Genomic DNA, 23,429 nt, shown 5'->3' on the forward strand with positions numbered 1-23,429 from the left:
TCTGCCGAAGTCATCCTGTAACCGTCCAGCACCTCTTTTAGATATGCTTACATTCTACAGCTTTTTGGAAGGACTTTTGTGGATTTATTACTTCACAGTTACACAGGGACTTTAGTTTAAAATTGGAGAATGTTTTATTTTATTATGGAAAGCAAACAAAGGATGTATATTTTATTATAAACTTGTTGATCATCTTACTTAAATTCTATTTCCACAAATGCAAATACAGCAACCAGAAAAAACAACTTTAAACACTTTCATAATTATACTTCTATATATAATTATATATATCATTATATTTCTTATATAAAATTGATTAGTAGCTCACTTAACAAAAATTTTAAAAACGATCAGTATTTGTACAACTTATAAACTCTTTGAATGCACCTAACATATGTATGTATCCCCTGGCATGTGTTTGGTCAATTGTATACAACTTTCTTTGTATACTTGTTCTTTTTAATATGGTTAATAAAGAAAAAATAAAGTTTTTGTACATGGCGACACTTTCATCCAGTATTCCACTGTTCATATAAAATAAACATCTCCTCCATACTTTGGACATTAAACTTGCCAGAGCATATTGAGACTATTGCTTTTACTTTGATTTTTATTACAAACAAACTACTTTTATTTCCGGTTCAAATTGGTTTTTGTTACACCCCTAAGAAGTACAGTATTTCTTGGGCGTTTCTATTGCTTTTACTTTGATTTTTATTACTAACAAACTACTTTTAAGAAAGCTGTATTCCATTTTGAGCAATGCAGAAAGTGACATCTAGTGGACAAAAGATGAACTACAAGATTTCGTTTACTGAGGTGAAGCCCAACAACGCTACTTGTTCTTCTTTTCTTGGACCTGGAGGAGTTTTCCTTCTGATTTTGCATTAACCACGTCACTCACTCAGGTGACTCACACGCCAACCTTCAGTCAAGTTGATGGAAACATGTTCAAAGGGTTCGTCTTCATAGCAAGTTTCTGTGGAGCTTTCATGTAGTTCTCTCCGTTTACTATGTTTTTAAACATTGAACAAGCCAGAGGGTGGCACTTGAGACGTATTCAGGACTTTTACGCTGACTGCAATCTACTAGCGGGACTTTTGTTACCATGTATTTTACTTTTGGGGCAGTGTATACAAGCACTTCTGATGTGTTTAAGCTACAATCTTTTATCAAACAACATGCTGTTTGAACCATTCAGTCCAGAACACATTGACTGCTTAAGTGGAATTTAAATGTAGTTTCTCTTTCTAACAAAATAAATAAGTATGTGATGCATGTTACTAAACTTCAAATCTCTAATATGCAGAAATAATAGTTAGTTTTTTCTTGATTGTCTTTGAATTGTTTCTGTGGTGAGAAAAAGGTAACAAAATCATGTCTTATGCTAATATTTAAAAGCTATAAAAGTGTATTAGGGCAACATTGAATAGAAAATTAGATTAAATCTGTATACTTTAAAGAAAAAATATGCCTTTTTTAAAATTAAAATATGTTTGAAGGAATAAAGTTGCACATTTGATAGATTTAAATCTGAGAAAAGAACTCCAATATTTTTTCCGAGGTTGGTATTTGACGAAGATGGAAGCCGTATTTAAAGGTGGGCGGGGGGATACATAAACTATGCGATGATGCGAGTGACTTGCAGGTAGCAACCCCTGATAAGACATCCTGAAAATCACAATAACATTTTAAATACAAGTCATTTTTTAAATATAATAAAGTTGCAATTAGTGATGCTACCTTTAACACTGAAGCTCCGAAGCACGCAAACTCGATAGGCGGCTTGTAGTGAAGTAGTGGGCCCGAGCTTGCTTCAGTTGACGTCACTGATGACGTTCGAACCACTTCACTGCTTCATTCCAACCGAGTCAGCTGACTGCTTTGGTTTGACAGGCGGAGCTTTGAAACTTTGGCGTGAGACTCGCTGCCTCCATGTGGTATCGAAATTATGGTAAATAGCACATGTCGAGTAGAAATTTGTACATGAACGGCCCCTCATGTCGTATTTTCTACTGGACAACTGGGAATTCATTTTGATACCCGAGGTGCGAAAACTATTCAAGTTTCAACATGGCGGAGAGCCGAAGGATTTGTGAATGGCAAGAAATATTAACACTTATAAGGGCGTTAACGTCTGCTAGCACAGCATGTTGTTTTAGAATCTACACAATTACGTAGCATACACAATTTTTGCTATAACTACAAAATCAGATGAACAGAACTCTGTCGTAATTAGGAGTTTCCAAGTGGTAAGGTCCATTTTTCCCATAGCACGTGGAAAATGCAGTAGATAAAACGAAATGTCCTAACCAATGCAGGCTTTGTTTTATTTGTGGAAAAGAGTGGGTTCCTCAGACACCAAATAATTTTTTTTCCAAAGAAAGACTTTTCCTGTCAAACATCTGGTCCTTTTTTGAAACAAGTGGTAAAAAGGGTGCGTCCTGAGATTGATAAAAACAGGTGATTTTTGCTACTTAACTCTTATTCCACAAATTAAATATTAATCAGAATGCCGTTTTTCAACTAGTGGGGCTGCGTAAAAATTATTGTAAAGATATTATTAATTTTTTTTGGTGGTGTTGACTCTCCCTTTAAATCCCTGGGGTCAACAATCCAGAGCAATAGTGAGTGTGGTAAGGAGGTGAAGAAACTGATTCCAACAGGAACAGGTGGAAAGTGTCAGGTGTGCTATGTGATAGAAGAGTCTGCTGGATGGAGGGGAAAGATCATAAGACAGTGGTGGTGATATACAGATTAGATAGAGTGGCGATAAAGAGAAAACAGGAAACAAAGCTGGAGAGAGGAAGACTTAAGTGAAGGTTGATAGAGTGAAATAAGACACGAGGGCGGTATTAAAAGGATGACGCATTGCAGTGACCCCTAGCGGAACAAACAGGAAAATAAGACTATGACTTTATATACATTTAGGCAGTTATCCTCGTAATATAGTTTTGTGTTTGGCCCTAATACTCCTTCGCAAAAAGCCACGTCTAACGGGGAGGGGAAAAAAAGTATTACAGGTTTGTCCCCCCCCCCCCCCTCCGCCATATGTTTGATGACAGACTGTTACACGCCCATGTGATGACGTCACTCCTTATTTGCGGAAGTAACCCGTGGGAATCAACAAACGCATTCGACTTTTTGTGCAAACATAGAAAGACCAAAGACGGTACGCCGTGTTTGATACGAAAAGCCTTCTGTAAGAACGCTCGTCCTGGTCGTGTTGGCCAAAGCACACGAAACGTCCATCGTGCGTTCTACCGAAAGCTAGCAAAGTGGTCGCCAGTCTGTTTCCAAGTAAGTGCTCGGAATAAATACCGAACGTAGATAGCAATTCAGCGTAACTGTGTTGTATGCATGAAACATAGTTGACTTGTGTTTTACGATACGGTGATGCTACACGCCTTTCACTTGCCGTTGAGGTCGAGGGGTCCGAGTGGGAAGTCGTAGGTGTCTGTCCGAGGTCCTACTGGTCGCGATAGGTATCCTGTGTCGCCGAAATTTGCGGCACGCTGATTGGATGGAATCAAGCCGCAGAAAGAGTCCAGCCGATTCGGGCCAGGCCTTGCCTCTCACAACAGACTCCAGCAGCCAGACCATCAGCGTAGTGCAAGGTTTGGCCTATTTGCCAAGTATCCGTGTCAATAGAAATGGAGCAGGAATATGAATAATTCTGTTTTTGCGGTGCAGGTCATAGTCCCAGGTTGTCGAAGATCAACCTGTTCAGCTTGTTGAGTTTGTGGTTAGAGCTGTTCCCTCAGGGGCAACCAGAGGACGACAGCAATCAGGTGGTGTAGAAGTAGCAGCTTATCGTTCACCTTTCACTGTTAGTTTGGTCTGACCTGCTGTGTTCCAGGTCCGCAGCGTGGGTCTCGTGGTGGTGCGGGACAGGAAAGTGGTGGGGCTCCACTATAGTGGACATGAGCTCCACGCTGGCCAGGCAGCCATCATCCAACATGCCGCCCGCCTGGCCGACTGTCAGCTGTATTTCTCTCGCCGACCGTGCGCCACCTGCTTGAAGATGATCATCAATGGTGTGTTATTAATGTGGTGTCTCTTTAGGATAGTAATCCTGCAGCGAGTTAATGTTGACATCAATTCAGTACATTGTCTTTGCAGCTGGAGTGAGTCAGATCTCTTTCTGGCCTGGAGACCCCGAGGTCAGCATGCTGAGAGCTGACCCCCACGCTCCCACTGGCCACATCCCCGAGGAGGCCGCGCTGGACGCCATAGCTACGGAGAAGCTCAAGTCCAACAGCCGCTCGCACATCTGTTTGCTGTTACAACCTCTGGCCACTGGCATGGTGCAGTTTGTTGGCGAGACGTCCAGAGAGTGTGATTTCATGGTGGCGCTGACCGATGACGACCACGGCCTGGACACAGAAGAACTCTTCTGCAGGTGCTGCTTGAACGGGTTTTGCTGCAGTTCAATACACAGTCCACCCAGAATGACACGAATGATTGTGGCACTTGTAGGGAACAGGAGCAACATCTTCAAGATTTCTCCAAACGCTTCCTGATTGAGGATTCCCATCAGCACCGAGAGATTTTGAGCCAAATGCATCTGGAGAACTTCTGCGTGGAGCCCTACTTTTCCAACCTCAGAAACAACATGAGGGAGGTGGTGAAAGTTCTGGCTGCTGTGGTAGCCGGTGTGCCACGACGACATTACGGATTTCACCGGTTAGAAATGCTTTGTAAACTCTGCCATTTATTTATTTTTTAAAGGGAAGTCAACCCCAATTTTTTTGACAATAATATGTTCTATGCAGCCCCACTAGCCTATACATGGTATTGGTATTCTGATTAATATTGTGTTAGTGGAATATGAGTTAAGCAGCAAAATCTAGCCATTTTTATCCATCTCAGGGTGCGGCCATTTTCCCAATCACAGCTCACCTGTTTTCAGCTGAGCTGTGATTGGTTGTTACCTGAGTCTGGAGCAACATTGATGTAATCTTGAGTCGACAGCAAGTGGCAAAATGGCCGCCCCCTGCGATGGATAAAAATGGCTGGATTTTACTTCATAACAGGTCACATATAACATTGTCAAGAAATGTTTAAGGTTGACTTCCACTTTAAAAGAGAAGTAGAGTCAAAAAATGTCTTTACAATAATGTTTTATGTGGCGCCACAAGTCTAAACATAATACAAATTGCATTTGCGGAATATGAATTAAGCAGCACAATTGATCCGTTTTTACTCACCTTGGGGTCCAGTTTGTCGATTGCTGCCAACTGAAAATAACAACAGTTGCTCATGGCTCATCTGTTGTCTGAGTTTGGTCCTGTGATGTTTACAAGCTGAGCCGTGATTGGTTGTTATCCGAGCCCTGAATAACTGATGTAATTTTCAGTTGACAGAAAGTTGTAAAATGGCCGCCCCCTGTAATGGATGAAATTGCTGCTTTATTCATTTTGCACAAGCACAATATGAATTTGAATACAGACTAGTGGTGCTGCATATTTTAAAATGTTTTTTGATTTGACTTTATTTGAAATTTAAGAATGTTGACGTCATCTCTGTAACAGGGAACACGCGGCCCCGGAAACATTACTCACCAACACAACGCCACCCTCTCGCCATGAGGGAGTGTCCCAAGAAGTGGCCCGTCATTGCATCATCCAAGCCCGACTACTTGCCTACAGAACAGGTCTGCTCAGTGCAAGCTTGAAGCTTATGTCCCCCACATCTAGAAACAGTTTGAGGGATCTTGATAACATGTTATTGTTTCAGAGGACCCTAAAGTGGGTGTTGGTGCCGTTATCTGGGCCAACAGACATTTGGTAAGTTCATTTCTTGTCTTTCTTCAATGTAATGAGCATGTTTAAAGAAGAACAAAAAAGCATCACTTTTTTTGTCCTAGGCTGGACTTGATGGACCCGGTCGGCTGTCCCTGGTGGGCTGTGGGTACAATGCTTACCCAGCGGGCTCGCAATATGCAGAGTACCCACTCATGGATGACAAACAAGAGGACCGAAAGCGGCGCAAGTACCGATACATTATCCATGCTGAGCAGAATGCCCTCACCTTCAGGTATTGACCGTGCGCTGGCTGGTAACGCTGGACTGCGGTTTGACGGCTCGATGGTTTCTAGGACTCGTGATATCAGCCCAGAGGAAGCCGCCATGCTGTTTGTGACCAAATGTCCATGTGACGAGTGCGTCCCTCTGATTCGAGGTGCCGGCATCACGCACATTTACACCAGTGACCAGGACCGGGACAAGAATAAAGGAGACATTTCCTACCTCCGATTCAGCAACTTGAAGGAAATCCAAAAGTTCATAGTGAGCAAACTGATTTTTATTTTTGTGCAAATCCAGAAGTTGAAAACTGCAAATTACCAAAAACCAAAGGTGCCAGAGCTTTATTGGAAAGAGGTGTAGTACCAAAAATACTCTATTTTGGGGGTACTCTGTATTCCTCCAGCAGTTTTTTTTTCCCGTCGCAGCTTATAACACCTGCAGCTGAAACATGAAATGAAATGCAGAATTTGTCAGCTGAGTGACATATATTTTTTCCACAGTGGAAAAAGGACCCCGTTGCGTCTCCTTTGAACATCACCAGTAAGCTCCATCTTGTAAAAGTATCAAATGTCTGCACTTGACCTGCCTCATGTCGTAACAGCCGCCATCTTGCTTGCTTCCAGATGGTCACATGAGCAAGCGCATCAGGGAAGAGGCGGAGGAGAAGCACTGCATCAAGAAACAACGACAGCAGTTCTAACAACTTGTCCTCCGTCAGATGCGTGGTCACCCCCAAACCAGCGGCAGCGCATGTGCACCTTGGAACTGAACTGCGAGTGTTCATCTTTTTGAGATTTGCATCAGCATTGAGACACAAAAAGAGAGCTCGCAACATTGACCTCATTATTAAGCAGCAGCAATTTATAGTGCAATTCTATTGAAGATAGAACATACAATATAATTTATATTATATAAGTGGTGAATTATTTTATATGTATGTGTGCATCAATTCTATTTTATGTCAAATACATGTTTTATCGGGCACTTTTTTCAAATGATAAGAATTGAGATTTTTGTCATTGTTGTATTTGTAATAAATGGCATTTTCACAAATGCTAAATGGTACCAATGGATGTACTTTGATTCCGTGCAGCTTTTTCAATCTAGTCAAAAAGAATTCCTAATTTGGCTTGGCTGATGACGCTTTGATCACGATACTTTTGTCTGCAGCGAATGACTTGAGGCTGGTGTGATAAAAGAAACGCAAAACGCTGAGTTTCCATCCTTTAATTCATTCTCAGTATAGTACACAATGAAGCTATGTGTCACTCAAGATGAAACGCTTAGCAACACGATCCAGAATGCGGACAAGACTTGGAGAAACATCCACTAGGAAATAAACTACTTTCATTAAAGCTTAAGTGTTGTTTGTGATGCACTTTTTCATTTCCAAACCAACTTTTCATGCTTAATGATTTTGCACATTTTCTCGTCCGTGTGGCTTTTCACAGTTGCCACTCCACTTTGTAATCAAGATATCGACGCAAGGCGGAACTCTGCAGACATATACTGCCTAATCACATCAAAAATCTAGTCCAGAGCCGATTGCTCTGACCATTAACCCCCCTTGAAAGATACAAATAAACAAAATAGAAAAACACCGCAAACTAAAATGGCACTTCTTGAATCTTCCACTCAACATCTGAATCGGACCTAAACAAAGGAAAGACAGCTTGTCATTCAATCTCTGCACCACTGTATAAACGAACACACAACAGCAACAACATATTGATTAGGCCAGACTTTTTCCCCCCCTCCAAGCATTTAGAATACACAAAATGCTATAAGGTGCCATGAGAAGAATCAGCGATAGCCCAATGGGGTAGATGCCACCAACTTTCGGGTTTCACACATCAGCGCCGTTTCCAATCAATGCTGGCCGCGTTCCAACACTCGGACCCACACCCCTGCGCCCCCAACCGCGCGCTCCCAGCTTTCTGAAATGCTTCGGACAACTGAGACAGACACACTCGCACCCGTCGACAGGAACGGTCAACCGAGGGGCACAAGGGGGAAGCGCAAGCAGTGGGACGCGGTGGGAAACAGCGCTGAAGTGTGAAAGCCGGAAGTCCCGCCTCCTCTGTGGCATATACTAGAGCTGTGCGATACTTGAGATTGTGGTGTCGATTGATACCAAGTCATTGCTGGTGCCAATATTGATACCAATACCAAGGTACTTTTAGGTTCATAACAAATTATGGTATTTTAAATAATTTGTCTCATTAAATAACGTTTTTTTTTTAAATTTTTTTAATGAGACTTTCTTGTTAAGTTCGCAAACATACCATAAATAATATCCCTCAAGGGAAAAATACCAGGGCTGTTATTTAAATTTGCATTGTAGTAATAATCTTCATATTCTCAGTCCCTATCACGCTTCTGCACTCAAAGAAACATCAACCACCAGAGTTCCTCTAGTCTAGTCACATTACATAAACGATACTTACACGTTGTGCTACACTAATTCCTAGATCAATTAGTAGTTGGAAAAGCTCAAACGAAACATTAAATGACTCATTGTCATATAATGTCATTCAGTGTAAAAATAATCATTACCTACCGCCAGTGCCGCCCACCGCTGTCATTAGCAGGCTGGCACATGTGTGTGTGCTAAAAAGGGATTGTGCAAGGGACCCATAAGAAACCAAAATAAATAATTACATGTAAAATATCGATACTAGCACTCCTGTATCGATCCGATACTGATACTCACGTTAATATCGATCAATCTGCACAGCCCTAGCATATATCCTATTCAATGGATACTTGACTCATTGAGCCATTTTCAACAGTAAGAAGATAATATTCTTCTATAATTATTGTGATAACTTCATTATTTTTCATGTACAATTAATACCTTTAAAAAAAAAAATTCCACTTACTGTGCTGAGGAAACAGGTAATGACCAATCATGGCTCAGTTTGCTGACCAAACCCAGAAAACAGGTGTGCCGTGATTGGTCGTTATCTACTTCCACAGCACAGGTGATGTCATCTTTAGTCGACAGCAAGTAGAAAAATGTGTTTTAAAAGGTATTAATTGTACATGAAAAATACTGAAAGTTATCAAATGAATTCTGGACAAAATATAAACTTTTTACTGCTGAAAATGACTCAATGAGTCAAATATCCAGGCCATTCATTGGAAATCAAGAGTTACTGTTGGCAACATTTGACGTGCGTTTATAGGATGGTGCCCGCAGGCTTCCAAAGCAGTAAACATCCTTTGCACATCACCATTTGTTTATTAGTTCAGTCACCTCTGCAACCAAACTTTTTGTATGGCCAACTAAGTGTTGAGGGGTGTCATTCGAAAATAATTTGGGAAAGTAAAAAAAAAAGAAAAAAAGTCAACATATGTTCTCTCCAGCAGAGGCATTTGAACTGCTGGTGTTGCCCACTCAGCCAAACAAATGAGTTGTGGCACTGCTACATACTAATGATTGGAAATAAATTTACAAAAAGGTAAGTGATTGAGAACTATTCTTGCACATCATTTTAGTGAAGCAAAAGAGAAAATACAAATATATTTTCTTTTTAAATAGTTTTTTTTTTCTTACAGGTTCCTATTGATAAACAGTTGAACTAGAGGGCGGAAGGGCTTCTCTAGGACGCTGGCTTCTTAAGATCCCTGATCTGTTTGATAAGGTAGGTTTTCTCGTCGTTGAACTGCTCGTCGTCCGTGCGGTCCTTCTGGAAGTTGCTCAGGAAGTCAATCAATTTGGCCTGGTTCTTGAGGAGGATGTCAACGATGGGCTGCGTCTTGTTGGGGTTGGCCACAAACACCTGAGGATGAGCACAGACACACAAAAGGCACCTTTTGAACATGAAACTTCATAAAGGACACATGGAACCTCTGAAGTGGATAATGGAAGACTAGGGGTGTGCCCAAAAAATATAAATCGATTCTCATAAAAACCGTGATTCTCATTTGGTACAATTCAGAATCGCTTTTAAGTGTCCTAAAATAGATTTTATTTAAATTATTTTATACTTCTTGCCCTTGTTTGTGTGTGCTTTGGTTGGGAGCGCTGTTCATGTTGTACAATATTTGGCCACTTAGGGGCAGTGTGGTTCCACGCATGCTGATACAATGTTAAGTTGTAGCCACAGAGAGTAGAAGGAAAAAGTCATGATCAAGTTATGCCAATAAATTATTGGTAGTTTTTTTGTAGCGTAGGAAGAGCATATGCCGGTGATGTTAAGATGCTACATTCCTGAAGCGCTTTGTATGAATAGCCGTTCTTTTGAGTGATAAAAGTGGCGCGAGTAGCGCGCTAATTAGCGTTAGCGAGTCAATGGCACTTTCCATTGTGCGTTAGCCTTGAGATAGCTACGTTCAAGAAACAAGCTAAACTAAGTGCGTTTGCCTTTAAGTGGGCACTGCGTGTAATTTTCTTCGTTTTGTGTGTTTAGATTTAAAGTTGACCTCAACTGGAATGTAATAAACGGCTTGATAGTGCAACAATAGTATTGTTAGTTAGATTTCATGTTGCCGGCGAGACTTCCTTGTTCGCCGACCTACTCACTTTAGGCACTTTGTACTTTGCAACAGCGGAGCCCAACCCAAGACACACTTAGGACCGCCCCTCATTTGAATAACATTTTGACCTGACAGAGCCTCTGCCGCATGAAATAAATAAATAAGAGAGCAGAGCGTTTTTTTTAATTGATTGATATTTAAATATTTATTTTTGTATTTATTTCGACATTTATTTTTTATATTTAGGGCCCGAGCAGTGCTGCCAGGTCCCTCTTGTTTTTGTAGGAATTTTTCTTCTTTCTCTTCTTATTCTTCTCCGTAGGCAATCGCATTTTTGGGGACCTAAACATGTACGAAAACTCACCAAAATTTGCACACATAATTTCATATTATGAAGTTGCCATAACAACATAACATATAGCGCCCCCTAGTGTGGAAAAATATGCACCAATCCTGGCACGTTTGACTGAGGGCTACGAAAATTGGCAGTGGAAGCCATATCCTAAAATGCACAGGAAGTGAGCTATGAATTTTTGAATGTCCAATTTTGGTCCATTTTTGCACATTCACTCTAATTTATTTATTTTTAATGTTGGCAGTTTTGGTAATCCATAATAGAATGGCTCTCTGAATTAAAAAAAAAAAAAAAAAAGTAAGTGAAAAATTAACCTCAAAAGACACAAGTAGTAATTGTCTGTTTTACCTTGAAGACATGGAAAGCCTCAAACTGGATGTTGGCACTCTTGTCCCTTAGCAGGTTCATCATCATCTTGAGATTTTCCGGCTTGCTGATGTAGCGCGTCATCACCGTGAAGTTGTGTCGGTCAAGCAAGAGCTCGCCCAAAAGCTGCAAGAAAGGCCCGTGTGTCACATTATGACCTGCAGTAGGTACGATGACCAATAGCTAGTATACAAACCTTGAGTGACTGCCTCTTGGTGACGTAGTTCTCAGAGTGCAGAAGCTTCTCGTAGTCTCCAAACACCTGCAATGACACAAAAGTACAACACAGGTTATATTTATCTCCATAACATTCTCCACTAGACCAGGCGGGCTAATGCACAATCACTCACCGCATCGTAATTGTGTTCAAGATACTCTGCTACAAGTACTTTGTGCCTCGTCAAGAGATCCTGCAAGCAAAAACAACTGACGTTGACTTTTGCTCTGTTAACTTTCTAAACGCCACTGAATGCTTTAATGGAAGGCCTGAGGTACCTTGAAGGTGGCAAAGGCATCAGAGGCAATGTCAAAGGTGGACATCTCAACATAGCTGAAGAATCTGTGGAAATTATCTGAATACAGAACCACCTTGGCGAGGGGCTCATGGCGGATGCATTCCCTCAGCATGATCCCACAGTTGAGCGCCACCTGGGGAGTCTCGTACCTGTAAAACCAAAAGTGGACCTGAGTCGCTGGCGGTCACTGAAGCAGGCTCAGGCTTTGTGTGTGTGTGTGTGTGTGTGTGTGAGAGAGAGAGCGACCTACCCTTTCAATAGGATAAAGAGAACCTCTTGATGGGAGGAGAAGTACTCCACAGTGGGGCTCCTGGTACCGATCTGCCTCCTCAAGATGTTGTTGAAGATCTGACACACGTCCTTCTTGCCCTGGAAGCGCATGTGTTATCGCGTCAAACCAGACTTAAGTGAGCGTTGAGGCAAATGCTCAGTTGGCTGCATCCTTTCTCACCTCAAAGTCAATGACCTGCAGGTTTTCCACCAGTGTGATGAGCAGGCCGCTGTTGTAGAGCTCCTGGGCCAATTGGGCCACCGTCTCTGTGTGTGGCTCCTTATCGTTGCTCCCGTACAGAATCTCCTTCATGGACACCAGACACTTGGACACCTCCTCAGATGCCTGCAGGACACAGCAGAAGGAGGTGGCTGAATGGAACTTTAACTTGCAACAGTCACGTGTGAGGGTGGAGCCACACATTCACAAATGGCTCTCACACTGGCCTGCACCTACCTTGTCTGTCTTCTTGTCCTGTTTAATCAGAACGGCCAAGTTCTCCTTGAGGGTCTTAACGATCTCCACCGGTGTCTTGTGGGATTTGCCAAACAGAGGCATGATATCCGCACACTTGCCTCAAGTCCTGGGAAGTGCGGAGGTGGGTTCAGTTCAAGAAAAATAACGTTTTTTTTACGCTTGCAACTCAAAGCACTCATCTCAAATCAACTTTCTCCCTTGAAATGAATGAATGGCATTATGTTCCAACACCCCCTCCCCACGACAAAAAAATACCCCCAAAAAAACAAATCATACCGGTAAAGCATTTTTAATGGTCAATTTTTTTTTAAATATTTATTCATTTAGTTTTAGCAAAAACATAATTATATACAATTACAGTAAACCATTATTGTCACACTTTACAAAGGAATGGCCATTGTGCACCTCTGCCCACCCTGGCCATCTGGAGGCAGTGTTTAACATAGACAGACAAATATACTTTTAGGCATGGACGTTAGTAGTACTCTCTCAAAATAATAACAATAATAATAATAATCTCAAAATAATAATAATAATAACGATGGTAATATAACTTTTTATAGTTCGAAATTGTACATTAATGGATACATTAATGTCTAGACAAGCAAAAGGGACCATGTCTTTATCGTTCTGTTTACATGTTGGGCAGTGAAACACGAGCGAGTAAAGTGAGGCAGAACCCTCCCCCCTCATTTGGTGAGAAGGTAGCATAAAGGTACCAAAAAATAAAAGTGCCGGCTTATGTACATGCTTTTTTCGAAAAAGCCCGCTGTTGTCCAGAATGCAGTTTAAAGAAAGAAATAATGGTAGAAGTCATCTCAACCTGGGGTGGGCTACTATTTTCATATGAGTTCATTCAATCATTAACGGCTGCAACAAACCAATATTGTGTTAATCTATTAAACTGTTGATTCATCAATAAATCTGATATATTTTTTTTACATTTCCACCCCTTTATTCAAAACAGGACATTATTACAAATTGACAGCGCAGAAAATGCACAAGCTTTAATTATGATTCATTTACTGGTTTCTTCCATAACATGTCAGAAAATAGACAACATTTTTTGTTTATCATCGCTTTCCAAAGTAAAGGCAGTGTTTGTAAATCCATCCATCCATCCATTTTCTTGACCGCTTTTCCTCACAAGGGTCGCGGGGGTGCTGGAGCCTATCCCAGCTGGCTTCGGGCAGTAGGCGGGGTACACCCTGAACTGGTTGCCAGCCAATCACAGGGCAGTGTTTGTAAATGTCTCAACACAAAAGTTAGCATTAAGATAGCAAACTAATGGAAAAGCTATGTTTGTTTTAAATAATAATGCAATTCTTGTGGTTTTATGTTTAGAATAGGTGGGTGTTTATTATTTTTGCCAAAGTGCTGCTTATTGTGAAGTTCGCTGCCACCATACATCGTTTCTGCTGGGAACTTGAATGGTTCTCCCTCACTTGTATCTTACACTCGGAAGTCAAATTAGCCACATGATGGCTTGTAGCTCGAAAAACTAACCTGGATTACTCGTATCTCAGGGCAGCACTTGTAGTGTACACTACACACCGAAAATGGTCGTTTTAATATAATGACCTGAATGAGGATAATCGGTTCAGATAATAGATGGACGGATGGATGTACACAGATGAAGCACATTATTCGTTAAACGTGACTAATCAGTCTACGATACATAGCACAACACCAAGTTATTAACTTCTCAAGTACACTTTTGGTTTTGTTGGTGTTATTCATTTCATTCAGCGCAATCATCGTGATAACATCTACTCAGTCTAAGTCAGTCGCGCTCTGAACATTGTTATGGAGTAGTAAAGTCAACTAGTCTAGTATAATCCGGAAGTACGACGCTAACAGTGTGTGCCTTCTTGTGCCGCTCGACCATGTATATTTTTACACCGGGGACCATTACTAACCTTGAAATATCTTTTGTAGGTACCGGCGTATGGATTTATATTAGGGTTAGACTCAAAAGTTTTGTACTTGAAAAAATGTAATTTTAATTAGGGTAAAAAGCTTTGAATTTGTAAAAGTAACATTTAAGTTAATGCCAAATGTTTTGTACTTGGAAAAAAAATGCAACTAACTTGAACCTGAAAATTCCTTCTATTGATCTTGAATTTCACAAAATATAAAAATGTATATTTTTATAAATAAAAGTAAGTGTGTGAAACATTTTTCCGGGTCAAATTTAATTTTGATTCACTTTGGACAATCTGTAATACGGCCATATTTAATTTCCCGATTTGTGTTGAAATAACACATAACAGAACATGAAAGAAGGGCTAATTTTCTGTTTGTAAATTATTATTATTATTTTTAATAAAAAGGCAGTGGATATTTGGCCGTGACCGGCAACTCTCCTACTTCTGCCGGGAACGGCTCTGATTGGTCTATAGCCGGTCCCCTGGCTGCCTCGCTTCACCCACTTATGTGACTTTTGACCAAGTTTTCATTTGGTTTTACCACTGAAAATAGGCTGCCATCAGCATTAGCAGCCTAACCCTAACCCTCAAAACATACAGGTTGTTGTCAAGAAATTGTAAAAAGCATGGAGCAGGAACCGAACCCATGATTTTGCACAGTCTGGTTGAGCGCCTTAACCATTACACCATGAATATTCACACATACACGAGCGCAGAATTTGTACTTTTAGTTCTCACACAATTCACGGCATAACACTAGGTGACGATTTGCCAGTCATTTTGAAATAAACACAGGAGACAACTGTTAATTTTTTCCCCATACAAAATAACACAAATGGAATCATTTTCCATTTACTAACATCAGAAGTTAAAGCGAATGGCCAAAAAGTAGACGGACCATCAATTCACATGAATAGGGTGTATATAAGTATTGAGTCAGATTTCTTTTCACTCATGATTCCAATTTCCACGCCCCGCTCAGTTGACGCCATGACGCGGACGACACATCAGGGTCAAAAGTCTGAAACTCAAAATACAGATTGGAAAACGAGAAGAAAAAAAAAATATATATATATATATATATTTGAAACTGTAAAATTTAAGATTTGAATCTGAAAGATAAAAAATCAATTGAAAAAAAAAGTATATATGGAAGGCAAAAGTGAAAATAACTAATTCATTAAAAAGAATGTCCTAAGTGAATCAAAATTGAATTTTACCCGGGAAACACAAAAAAAACACACACAAAAAACACGGTTCACGCACTTTTATTTTGAATACATAATTATAATATTTTGCGAAATTCAAGATCAACACACAAATTTTCAGTTTAAAATTAGATTTTTTCAAGTACAAAACCTTTGACCTCAAATTAACTCCGTACCGGCCTAAATGCAGGAACATGGAGGTGTATTCTGACATTTTACGTGATGTCATGCATGAGGACGCATTGAACAAACATCCAAGTTGCTATTTTCGAGGCATGTTTTCCCACAAACTTAGTCGGCCACTCCCAGTTTCCCTCGAGTAGTTTATTGTTGCATTCGAGGAAGGTGTGAAGTCACACTTTTGTGACTTCATACCAGGAAGTATGGATGGGGAAAAAAAAGAAAAAGACCCAGACTTCACCGACTGGTTTAAATCTGATGTCACCGTGACTCAACAATGGCAAACAACCATGGAGACAAAGACATTTACGTGATTATAAACATATATATATTTTTTTTTAATTATAACATTAATTTAGTTTTTTTCTTCTTCTTTTTTTTATAAGTAACTTTACATAACCAAAGGTGACTATTGACCATGTTAACCATAGATCAACAAACAATTTATTGGAATCAGCCATCCTTGTTGTGTACATTTTCCTCAAACGCTTTGAGGTCGGAACTGGAAGAATCTAAGTGGGATATGTCCGACTTCCCACCTTCGTCAAATGGAATGCAGCATTAGTGTGGGTCCTCCGACCTTCCACTCCTCAAGCCTTTTAAGACCGAGCCACTTCCGTTTGCGCAGTCAAACAGCAACGTCAGCTAATAAGGTAAAAGCCAAAGCTAACTCAGCCCTCTATATGCTGGTTGTCATGGTGACTGCACATTGCTTTAGCACCTGAGAGACACATTCCAAAACCATTTGAGCAAGGAGCTGAGCTTCTGACAAACTGCTTCATTCACAAAGGAGGTCATCGTGTAAGCTTGTTACACAAACATTCCAGCCTCAATGTGTCCGACTGGTCAAGATGTGAGTGTGTGTTCTTCATGTGAGGAGAAGGGAGGCTGACTCACGCACACTCACAGGTAAGTGATGGGCGAAAGGCCCAAGCTGAATGTTGTTTCGTTGCACAGAAGACAAATAAAGCTTGAGATCTACCAGGAACATCTCATACACTTGTTTGTCAATAGCATTGACACAGAATCGGTGGATAGGCATGGACTCAATCCGTTTGTTACACATGCAATCATGCATGTAACAGTGCTACAATTTCACCTATTTGCAGTTATTTTGGCTCAATTTTTCATTGTTTTGTGTCTAGAGCAAAAATCCTAATATAAAAGTTTTGTCTTCCACACATGAATCTCAGTAGTAATGTGAGTGTGAATGGATGTTTGTCTACATGTGCCCTGCGATGGAGTGGCGACTGGTCCAGGGTGTACCCGGCCTACTGCTCAAAGTCAGTTGGGATAGGCTGCACCCAACCCGTGACCTTAATGAGAACAAGTACTCCAGAAAATGGATTGACCAAGGTTATGCAGTATGGGCTCTTTGCACAAATCCACTACTTCCTGAACGCAATACCACTCCTTAATTTCCTGTCTTTCACGATTGGACAAACTGATTCATCCAGGTGTGTCTGGCCATTGTCGTTGTGGTTACTGGGGTCAGGCACACCTGGATTAATCAGTTTGTCCAATCACGAAAGGTAGGAAATGAAGGAGTGGTACTGAGTTCAGGAAATAGTGGATTTGTGCAAAGAGCCCATTTATGTGGGCCAAAAGAACCCATTTTGCCCAATCACTCTGTGAAGAGTGCAAGGGAGAAAATTGTTTTTGTTATGTTTCATTATTCATTAAGTTACTGTAAGTTAATACCATGAAGAAGAAAAAAACTTGCAAGAAAAAAAAATGTTTCAAAAGTCATTTGGTATGAGAAGAAATAAAGCAAATCCCAGACAGGAAAAACAACAGATTGTTTTTTTTAAATAATGTAAATTCCATTTGTGTGTGAAATTTAAATTAGAAATTTGATTAATTTTTTTGTTGTTTGGGGGGCGGAGATCTGAGAGAAATCTGATCGCGTCATACTTCTTCATCCTCAACAGCAGGTCAAGCTGAGGAAAATATTGCTAATGCTATATAAATCTGAATAATTATTATTATTAATGCGTCAGGTTCCAGCGACAAGTCATTCTCCATCTACTTCAAAGTTGCGCAATATGCGAGAAAAACACAAGACAATAGACAAATAGTTTAAGATTCAGCCTAAAACAATATTGAGGTTATTTTTTATTATTATTATTATTATTATTCTTGTGAGTTTAGTTTTACAGTAATCTCCAACTGGGGTGTCATTAAACTGCTTAAAGGACGCTTAGAACACAAGCAACATCGGGCAAACATGCGTCGCATTTTGATGGCATCACCAACTGTTTTGGAGTTTGCCAAACATTTGGCCTTTTTTTCTTAATTAAAGCTCGTTTTCGGTTCATTTACAAAAATGAACAAAACATGAACTGAGTTCAAAACCATTCATTGTCTTCAGAGAGGGCTCATTCACAGACACGTTGAATAAAGAAACGACAAAGAAAAAATACACCACATTCAGTTCAGTGACACGAGACCCCGAAATATTTTCTTATCGAATCTGCACAATTCACGTAGGTCACCTATTTTGGTTTCAAAAGGGCAAATTTTGCCATAAGGTGAGTGATTTAATTTCCATGCCACTTCTCCAAGGACCACTGCATCACTGAAGTGTTTTGGTGTTCCCCAGGGGTCTGTCTTGGGCCCCCTCCTCTTTATCATCTACATCTTACCTCTTGGCAATACCTTTTCGCAAATTAACTTTATATTTTCACTGTTACACAAATGACACCCAGCTCTACCTCTCCATCAACCCCAATGCCACTCTCTCTCCTTCCTCCCTTACTGACTGTTTTTCCAAACTCAAACAATGGTTCTCATCCAATCTTCTTCAACTTATCAGTAACAAAACTGAAATCCTATCAAAACTGACAGTTTTTTCCATTACATTTGATGATTTCTCTGTTTCCCCCTCCCCTCAGGTTAAAAGTCTGTGTGCCATCCTCGACATCACACTTTCTTTTCAGTAACACATAAACAACATCACCCGATCTGCATATTTCCAATTACGTAACATAAATAATCTCCGCCCATCTCTCACCCCCCACACTCCTGCTGGCCTGGATTATTGTAACTCTCTTCTGTTTGGTCTCCCCATCCAATCACTTCAAAAATTACAACTTCTCCCGAATTGCAATAGTAGGCAATCAAAACACAGTTATGTAAATTCTGGGGTGCCCAGGGATCAATTCTGGGGCCAGTACTTTTTCTTCTTTATGTGAATGATATTACAACCATTTCTAAATTGTTAAAATGTATTTTGTTTGCAGATGACACCACTTTGTTTTATGCCGGGAAATATATATATATATATATATATATATAATGTATTACAAGAAATAGAGAATGAGTTCAAGAATATTATGAAGTGGTTCAATGCTAACAGACTGTCTATAAATATTAGTAAAACCAGATTTATGATTTTCAGTTGTAGAAATATGGATGACGAAGCAACACTGACTGTGCAAGACATTGAAATAGAAAGGACTAATGAAATTAAGTTTCTAGGTATCATTATTGATGAACATTTAAAATGGAAAGCGCATATAGAACATGTCAAAACTAAGGTGTCACAAACCGTAGCTGTGTTACACAAGGTCAGAGAATCATTGAACAAGAAAGGTTTGTTATTGTTGTATAATTTATTGATTGTTCCACACCTGACCTACTGCATTGAAGTGTGGGGGTGCGCAGCCAAAACCTACACTGAATCCATCTTCCTTTTACAGAAACATGCTATTCGTGTTGTTTGCAGTTGTGAATACAGAGACCACACTAACCCATTATTTATACAACTAAAAACTTTACAATTTAATGAATTGATGGAGTTTAACCGCCTGAAAATATTGTACAAAGCCCATTGTGAAATAGTTAATATACAAACAAAATTTCTCAAAAGGGAAAGTCAGTACAAATTGAGAGGAACAGATGTTTTTTCCAAACTTTAATATAGAACAACAACAAAAAAGAAGATATATTTCAACTCAAGGTGTCAGTCTGTGGAACAATCTGGATTGTAAAACAAAATCTTCTCAGTCTATTTGTATTCTTTAAAAAAGCATAAAAGCACAATTACTGCAAAAACATATACAGTATAGCACAAGGACACAGTTGAATTATTTTGTTGTAACACTGAAACCGTCTTGACCGCTCATTGTCATTAAATTTGTGTTGTTGTTTTTCTTAGTTGATCAGGGATAGAAAAAACAAGTTTTACTTCTTTCTGTCCTCTTTCATTTCATTTTCTTTACTTTGAATTTTGCTTTATATTGTATTTTTTCTTTGAAAAATTAATGAAATAAATTGATGGATTGATTTTTATTTTTTTACTCCGTTGCTCGCATTATTACAAGGACCCCTTCCATACACCACATCACTCCAGTCCTGTAAAAAATTAATTGGCTCCTTGTCTGTTACCGCATCAAATACAAAATACTGATTTGCACTTTTAAGGCCATAAATAACTTTGCTCCTCCATATCTCACGGACCTTCTCCACATTGCCACACCTTTTGGCTCTCAGAGCTTCATCTGGCCTCCACCTCTCCATCCCTTTTGCCCGCCTGGCTACCGTTGGGGACAGAGCTTTCAGCCGCTCTGCCCCCAGTCTTTGGAATGCACTACCACCTGACATCCCTAAGATTGATTCATTAACACTCTTTAACCTCCTAAGGCTTAGTGGCCACATACGTGGACAGCACTTTGCATGTCCACGTATGCATGTAAAAAACAGCTTGGGCCTTAGGAGGTTAAAACCTCAAAACCTACCTTTTTCTGACTGCTTTTTCACTTTAACATTGTCAAAGTACTCTCTAATTTTAATTATGTATTATGTTTTGTTATTTTATTTTGTTAGGTGACCTTGAGTGTCTTGAAAAGCGCCTATAAATGAAAGGAATTATTATTATTATTATTATTATTATTATTATTATTATTATTATTATTATTAAGTCTACTTCTTTTCTAACCAGGAAGCAGGACCGGATGTTATGCTGCTTACGCATAAATCTGGCTACAACTGGGATCCGCCTCCAACACACAGCTGGTATGTGTAACTGAAAAGGGCCCACATACATGAAACATTTGGGTATGGATGAACTACATGCAGATTATACGGACCAGTCACACATTTAAATCCAAGCATGCATAAACGTAACTGTGCTGCCATCTCAAATAAAGACGGAATTTCTGTCAGTTCAGGCATCACAGCACTGTCGGCCAATTTTTTAAGACATTTCCTTAGGTTAGACATTAGTCCAAGTGCAGTGCAGCAAATAGGCATGCACAAGTGAACCCTATAAAAAAAAACACATCAGCAACGCTAAGAAAGAAAGATGAAGCTTTGTCGCGTTCGAACAGTCTGCTAGGCAAGCTTTTCTTGAAAAGCTGTGGCAGATTTGGGGCAAAACCCTGACACAATAAAAGCTTGTAGTTGAGCTAGTTTTCTAAACAATACACTATACTGTACCTGCACCACCATACAGTAAATTGATCCACATATTTTTAGTTTGCAGCAGGTATGTGAAAGCTCACGAAGGGACGTTTCACCAAAGACAAGGACTTTTTATCTGATGTGGCTGTGGGTGTTGCCAATACAAACTCAGGCAAGCCAGGAGCACAGAAGAAGCGGTCATTTGACATAGAAAATAAAAGCCGGCTCATCTGTGCTTGTGCAAGACCTCTCGAAATGGGTCAGATCCTGAGCAATACTGCAGTGTCATCAAGCAAGACAAAGCTGCCAGTATTTGACGACTCTGCAAAGTCAAGGCGCTCCGTCTTTAACCCTCAAGGCTGGATTTACACTACACGGTTAACATGACAAGTCAGATTTGTGGCTGTCAAGTTTCACAATTGGGATATGAGTCATGGCAGTGTAAAGAGGTAACTCACAAATGAATCAGATATCTTTAGAATCGTGGATGAAGAACCAAGAGTACAATACGCATCAGATATTTTCCAACGCAATTGTAGTGTAAAAGCACAGATAAGATATAAATCCACAATGCCAGCCTGACATTATTTATTGAAATGCTCTGATCAATGACGTATACTTGCACCTGGCAAGAACCAGATTGCTCATGTGAATCACTCAATCGGGGACTGCTCCAATGTAGTATGCTTTGTTTCTTCATTAATTCTGGCCACACAAAAAAAAATGACCATAAAAAGCTGAAAAGATGGCCATAAATACATTTACCAGCTAGTCAGCAAAGAAATGTAAGCTCATGTAATTATGACATTACATTAATAAATGTAATATACTTCATTAAGTAAAGGCAGCCCAGCGACCATGTGGCACTTATGTCTGCCTCACAGCTCTTGGTTTGTAGCTCAGTCCAGGCTGCTCTCCCTCACACGCTTGTGAGGGTTTTCTCCAGGTGCTTCGGTTTCCTCCCACATTCCAAAGACATACATGCTACATTCATTGAAGGCTGTTTGTCCAGAGAGAGATGAATGTGAGTGTGAATGCTTGTTTGTCTATAAGTTTCCTGTGATAGGCTGGCGACCAGTCCAGGGTGTACTCTTGCCCAAAGTCAGCTGGGATAGGCCCTACTGGCTTCCAGTGACTCAGAACAACAACAACAAAAAGATGGATCAACATTTAATGTAGTAATTAATAAATATTTGAAAAAGTAACAAGATATTTTTAAATGGTCACATCAAAAATGTCGCAGTTCTCAATTGTTTTAAGACTACCTTCCCCGTTACGTACAGTATCTTATAAAATTCACGTCATAAATACAACTTCCGGGTTTTACATCGAAAATTACCGGAAGCCGGTTTGTTGTCATTGTGTTAAACCTGACACCTGACGTGTAAAGTAACAGCAGGGTGGAAAAGACCAAAACAAAATAAACAGCCATTGCACTTCAACTAATGGTGGCGTAAATAGACCGACGGTGTATCAATAGATTCGTGTTTTTGATACATTTGGGAGGCAGACTGCACACATACAGTGCCAGTCTGCCAGACAACGTGATCTGACAAGACTACACCCCTCTCGCCCTGCGGCTCAAGTCGCTTTTAGTCGGACGGATTTCCAAAGCTAATCACAGTGTTCTCCCTTGTAGCGCAAACTGCTACTGAAAATGAAAGGAACATATTCACGAGTTGACCCAGAAGTGACGTAACACAGGACGACTAAGGGCAATAAAACACGCCAATAGCGTTTACAAGCAGCTATTCTAGAAATGATACTTACAGTGAGAATAATCTGTATCTTTGAGCGTCTACAACGCTTCTGTCGCGCTTCACAGCCGCCCTGATGAACTTCGGGTTTCACGCCAGGGCTGTTAGTCCACTGGGGCGCCAGGTAAAACTTGCGTGAAACAATTTAAAATGCGATGAATCTGTTAGGAAGGCAGTGCAGAATTCCATCTGGTTACGTTCCAGGCTTTTGTTGAGCTAGCAAGGGCAAACTACGCGACTTCCGGTGGAAACCGGTTTAAAGGTTTCATCGAAAAGCACATATTCAGTCCAACGCTAACCTATTGCTTAAGTACTGGAAGGACAAGAACAAATGAAGAAATACGATTAAAGATTTTTTTTTATGTGTCACAGTTAATAAATAATAATAAAAAGTATAATTTAATAAAATCGTACTGAAAATGCTTTTACTGTGGTTAAACGTCACTTCTGGTTAGATT

At 40.1% G+C, this 23,429-nt stretch overlaps 2 protein-coding genes across 2 annotated transcripts; one reads left to right on the plus strand and one right to left on the minus strand.

Moving 5' to 3' along the window:
- Positions 1-3,086: 3,086 nt before the first annotated feature.
- Positions 3,087-7,094, plus strand: cdadc1 (cytidine and dCMP deaminase domain containing 1). Its single transcript, XM_077552244.1, is given in 13 exon segments — positions 3,087-3,300; positions 3,426-3,617; positions 3,694-3,791; positions 3,860-4,037; positions 4,123-4,402; positions 4,480-4,686; positions 5,535-5,656; positions 5,740-5,789; positions 5,870-6,039; positions 6,101-6,290; positions 6,530-6,569; positions 6,653-6,710; positions 6,712-7,094. Coding segments are annotated over 12 exon segments (1,686 nt in total). The 5' UTR covers positions 3,087-3,300; positions 3,426-3,523; the 3' UTR covers positions 6,911-7,094.
- Positions 7,095-7,241: 147 nt separating this feature from the next.
- cab39l (calcium binding protein 39-like) lies at positions 7,242-23,209 on the minus strand. The gene is made up of 9 exons (XM_077552259.1): positions 22,985-23,209; positions 12,475-12,601; positions 12,199-12,363; positions 11,998-12,116; positions 11,728-11,896; positions 11,583-11,642; positions 11,429-11,494; positions 11,215-11,358; positions 7,242-9,814 (listed from the first exon to the last, which is right to left on the minus strand). The coding sequence occupies exons 2-9, from the start codon at positions 12,574-12,576 to the stop codon at positions 9,635-9,637; spliced, it is 1,005 nt and encodes a 334-aa protein (XP_077408385.1). The 5' UTR covers positions 12,577-12,601; positions 22,985-23,209; the 3' UTR covers positions 7,242-9,634.
- Between the last annotated feature and the right edge of the window lie 220 nt (positions 23,210-23,429).

The sequence above is a fragment of the Vanacampus margaritifer genome, chromosome 1 (genome assembly GCF_051991255.1).
Source record: "Vanacampus margaritifer isolate UIUO_Vmar chromosome 1, RoL_Vmar_1.0, whole genome shotgun sequence".
In the NCBI taxonomy this organism is placed as follows: Eukaryota; Metazoa; Chordata; class Actinopteri; order Syngnathiformes; family Syngnathidae; genus Vanacampus; species Vanacampus margaritifer.

What these genes read in the sequence shown, in the direction of transcription:
- cab39l (XM_077552259.1), bottom strand. Translation starts at nt 12,576, where the DNA reads ATGCCTCTGTTTGGCAAATCCCACAAGACACCGGTGGAGATCGTTAAG. An exon ending in TGCAGGTCATTGACTTTGAG is followed by an intron (nt 12,117 to 12,198) that starts GTGAGAAAGGAT and finishes ATGCGCTTCCAG; the next exon opens with GGCAAGAAGGACGTGTGTCA. An exon ending in CTCTTTATCCTATTGAAAGG is followed by an intron (nt 11,897 to 11,997) that starts GTAGGTCGCTCT and finishes TTGGTTTTACAG; the next exon opens with GTACGAGACTCCCCAGGTGG.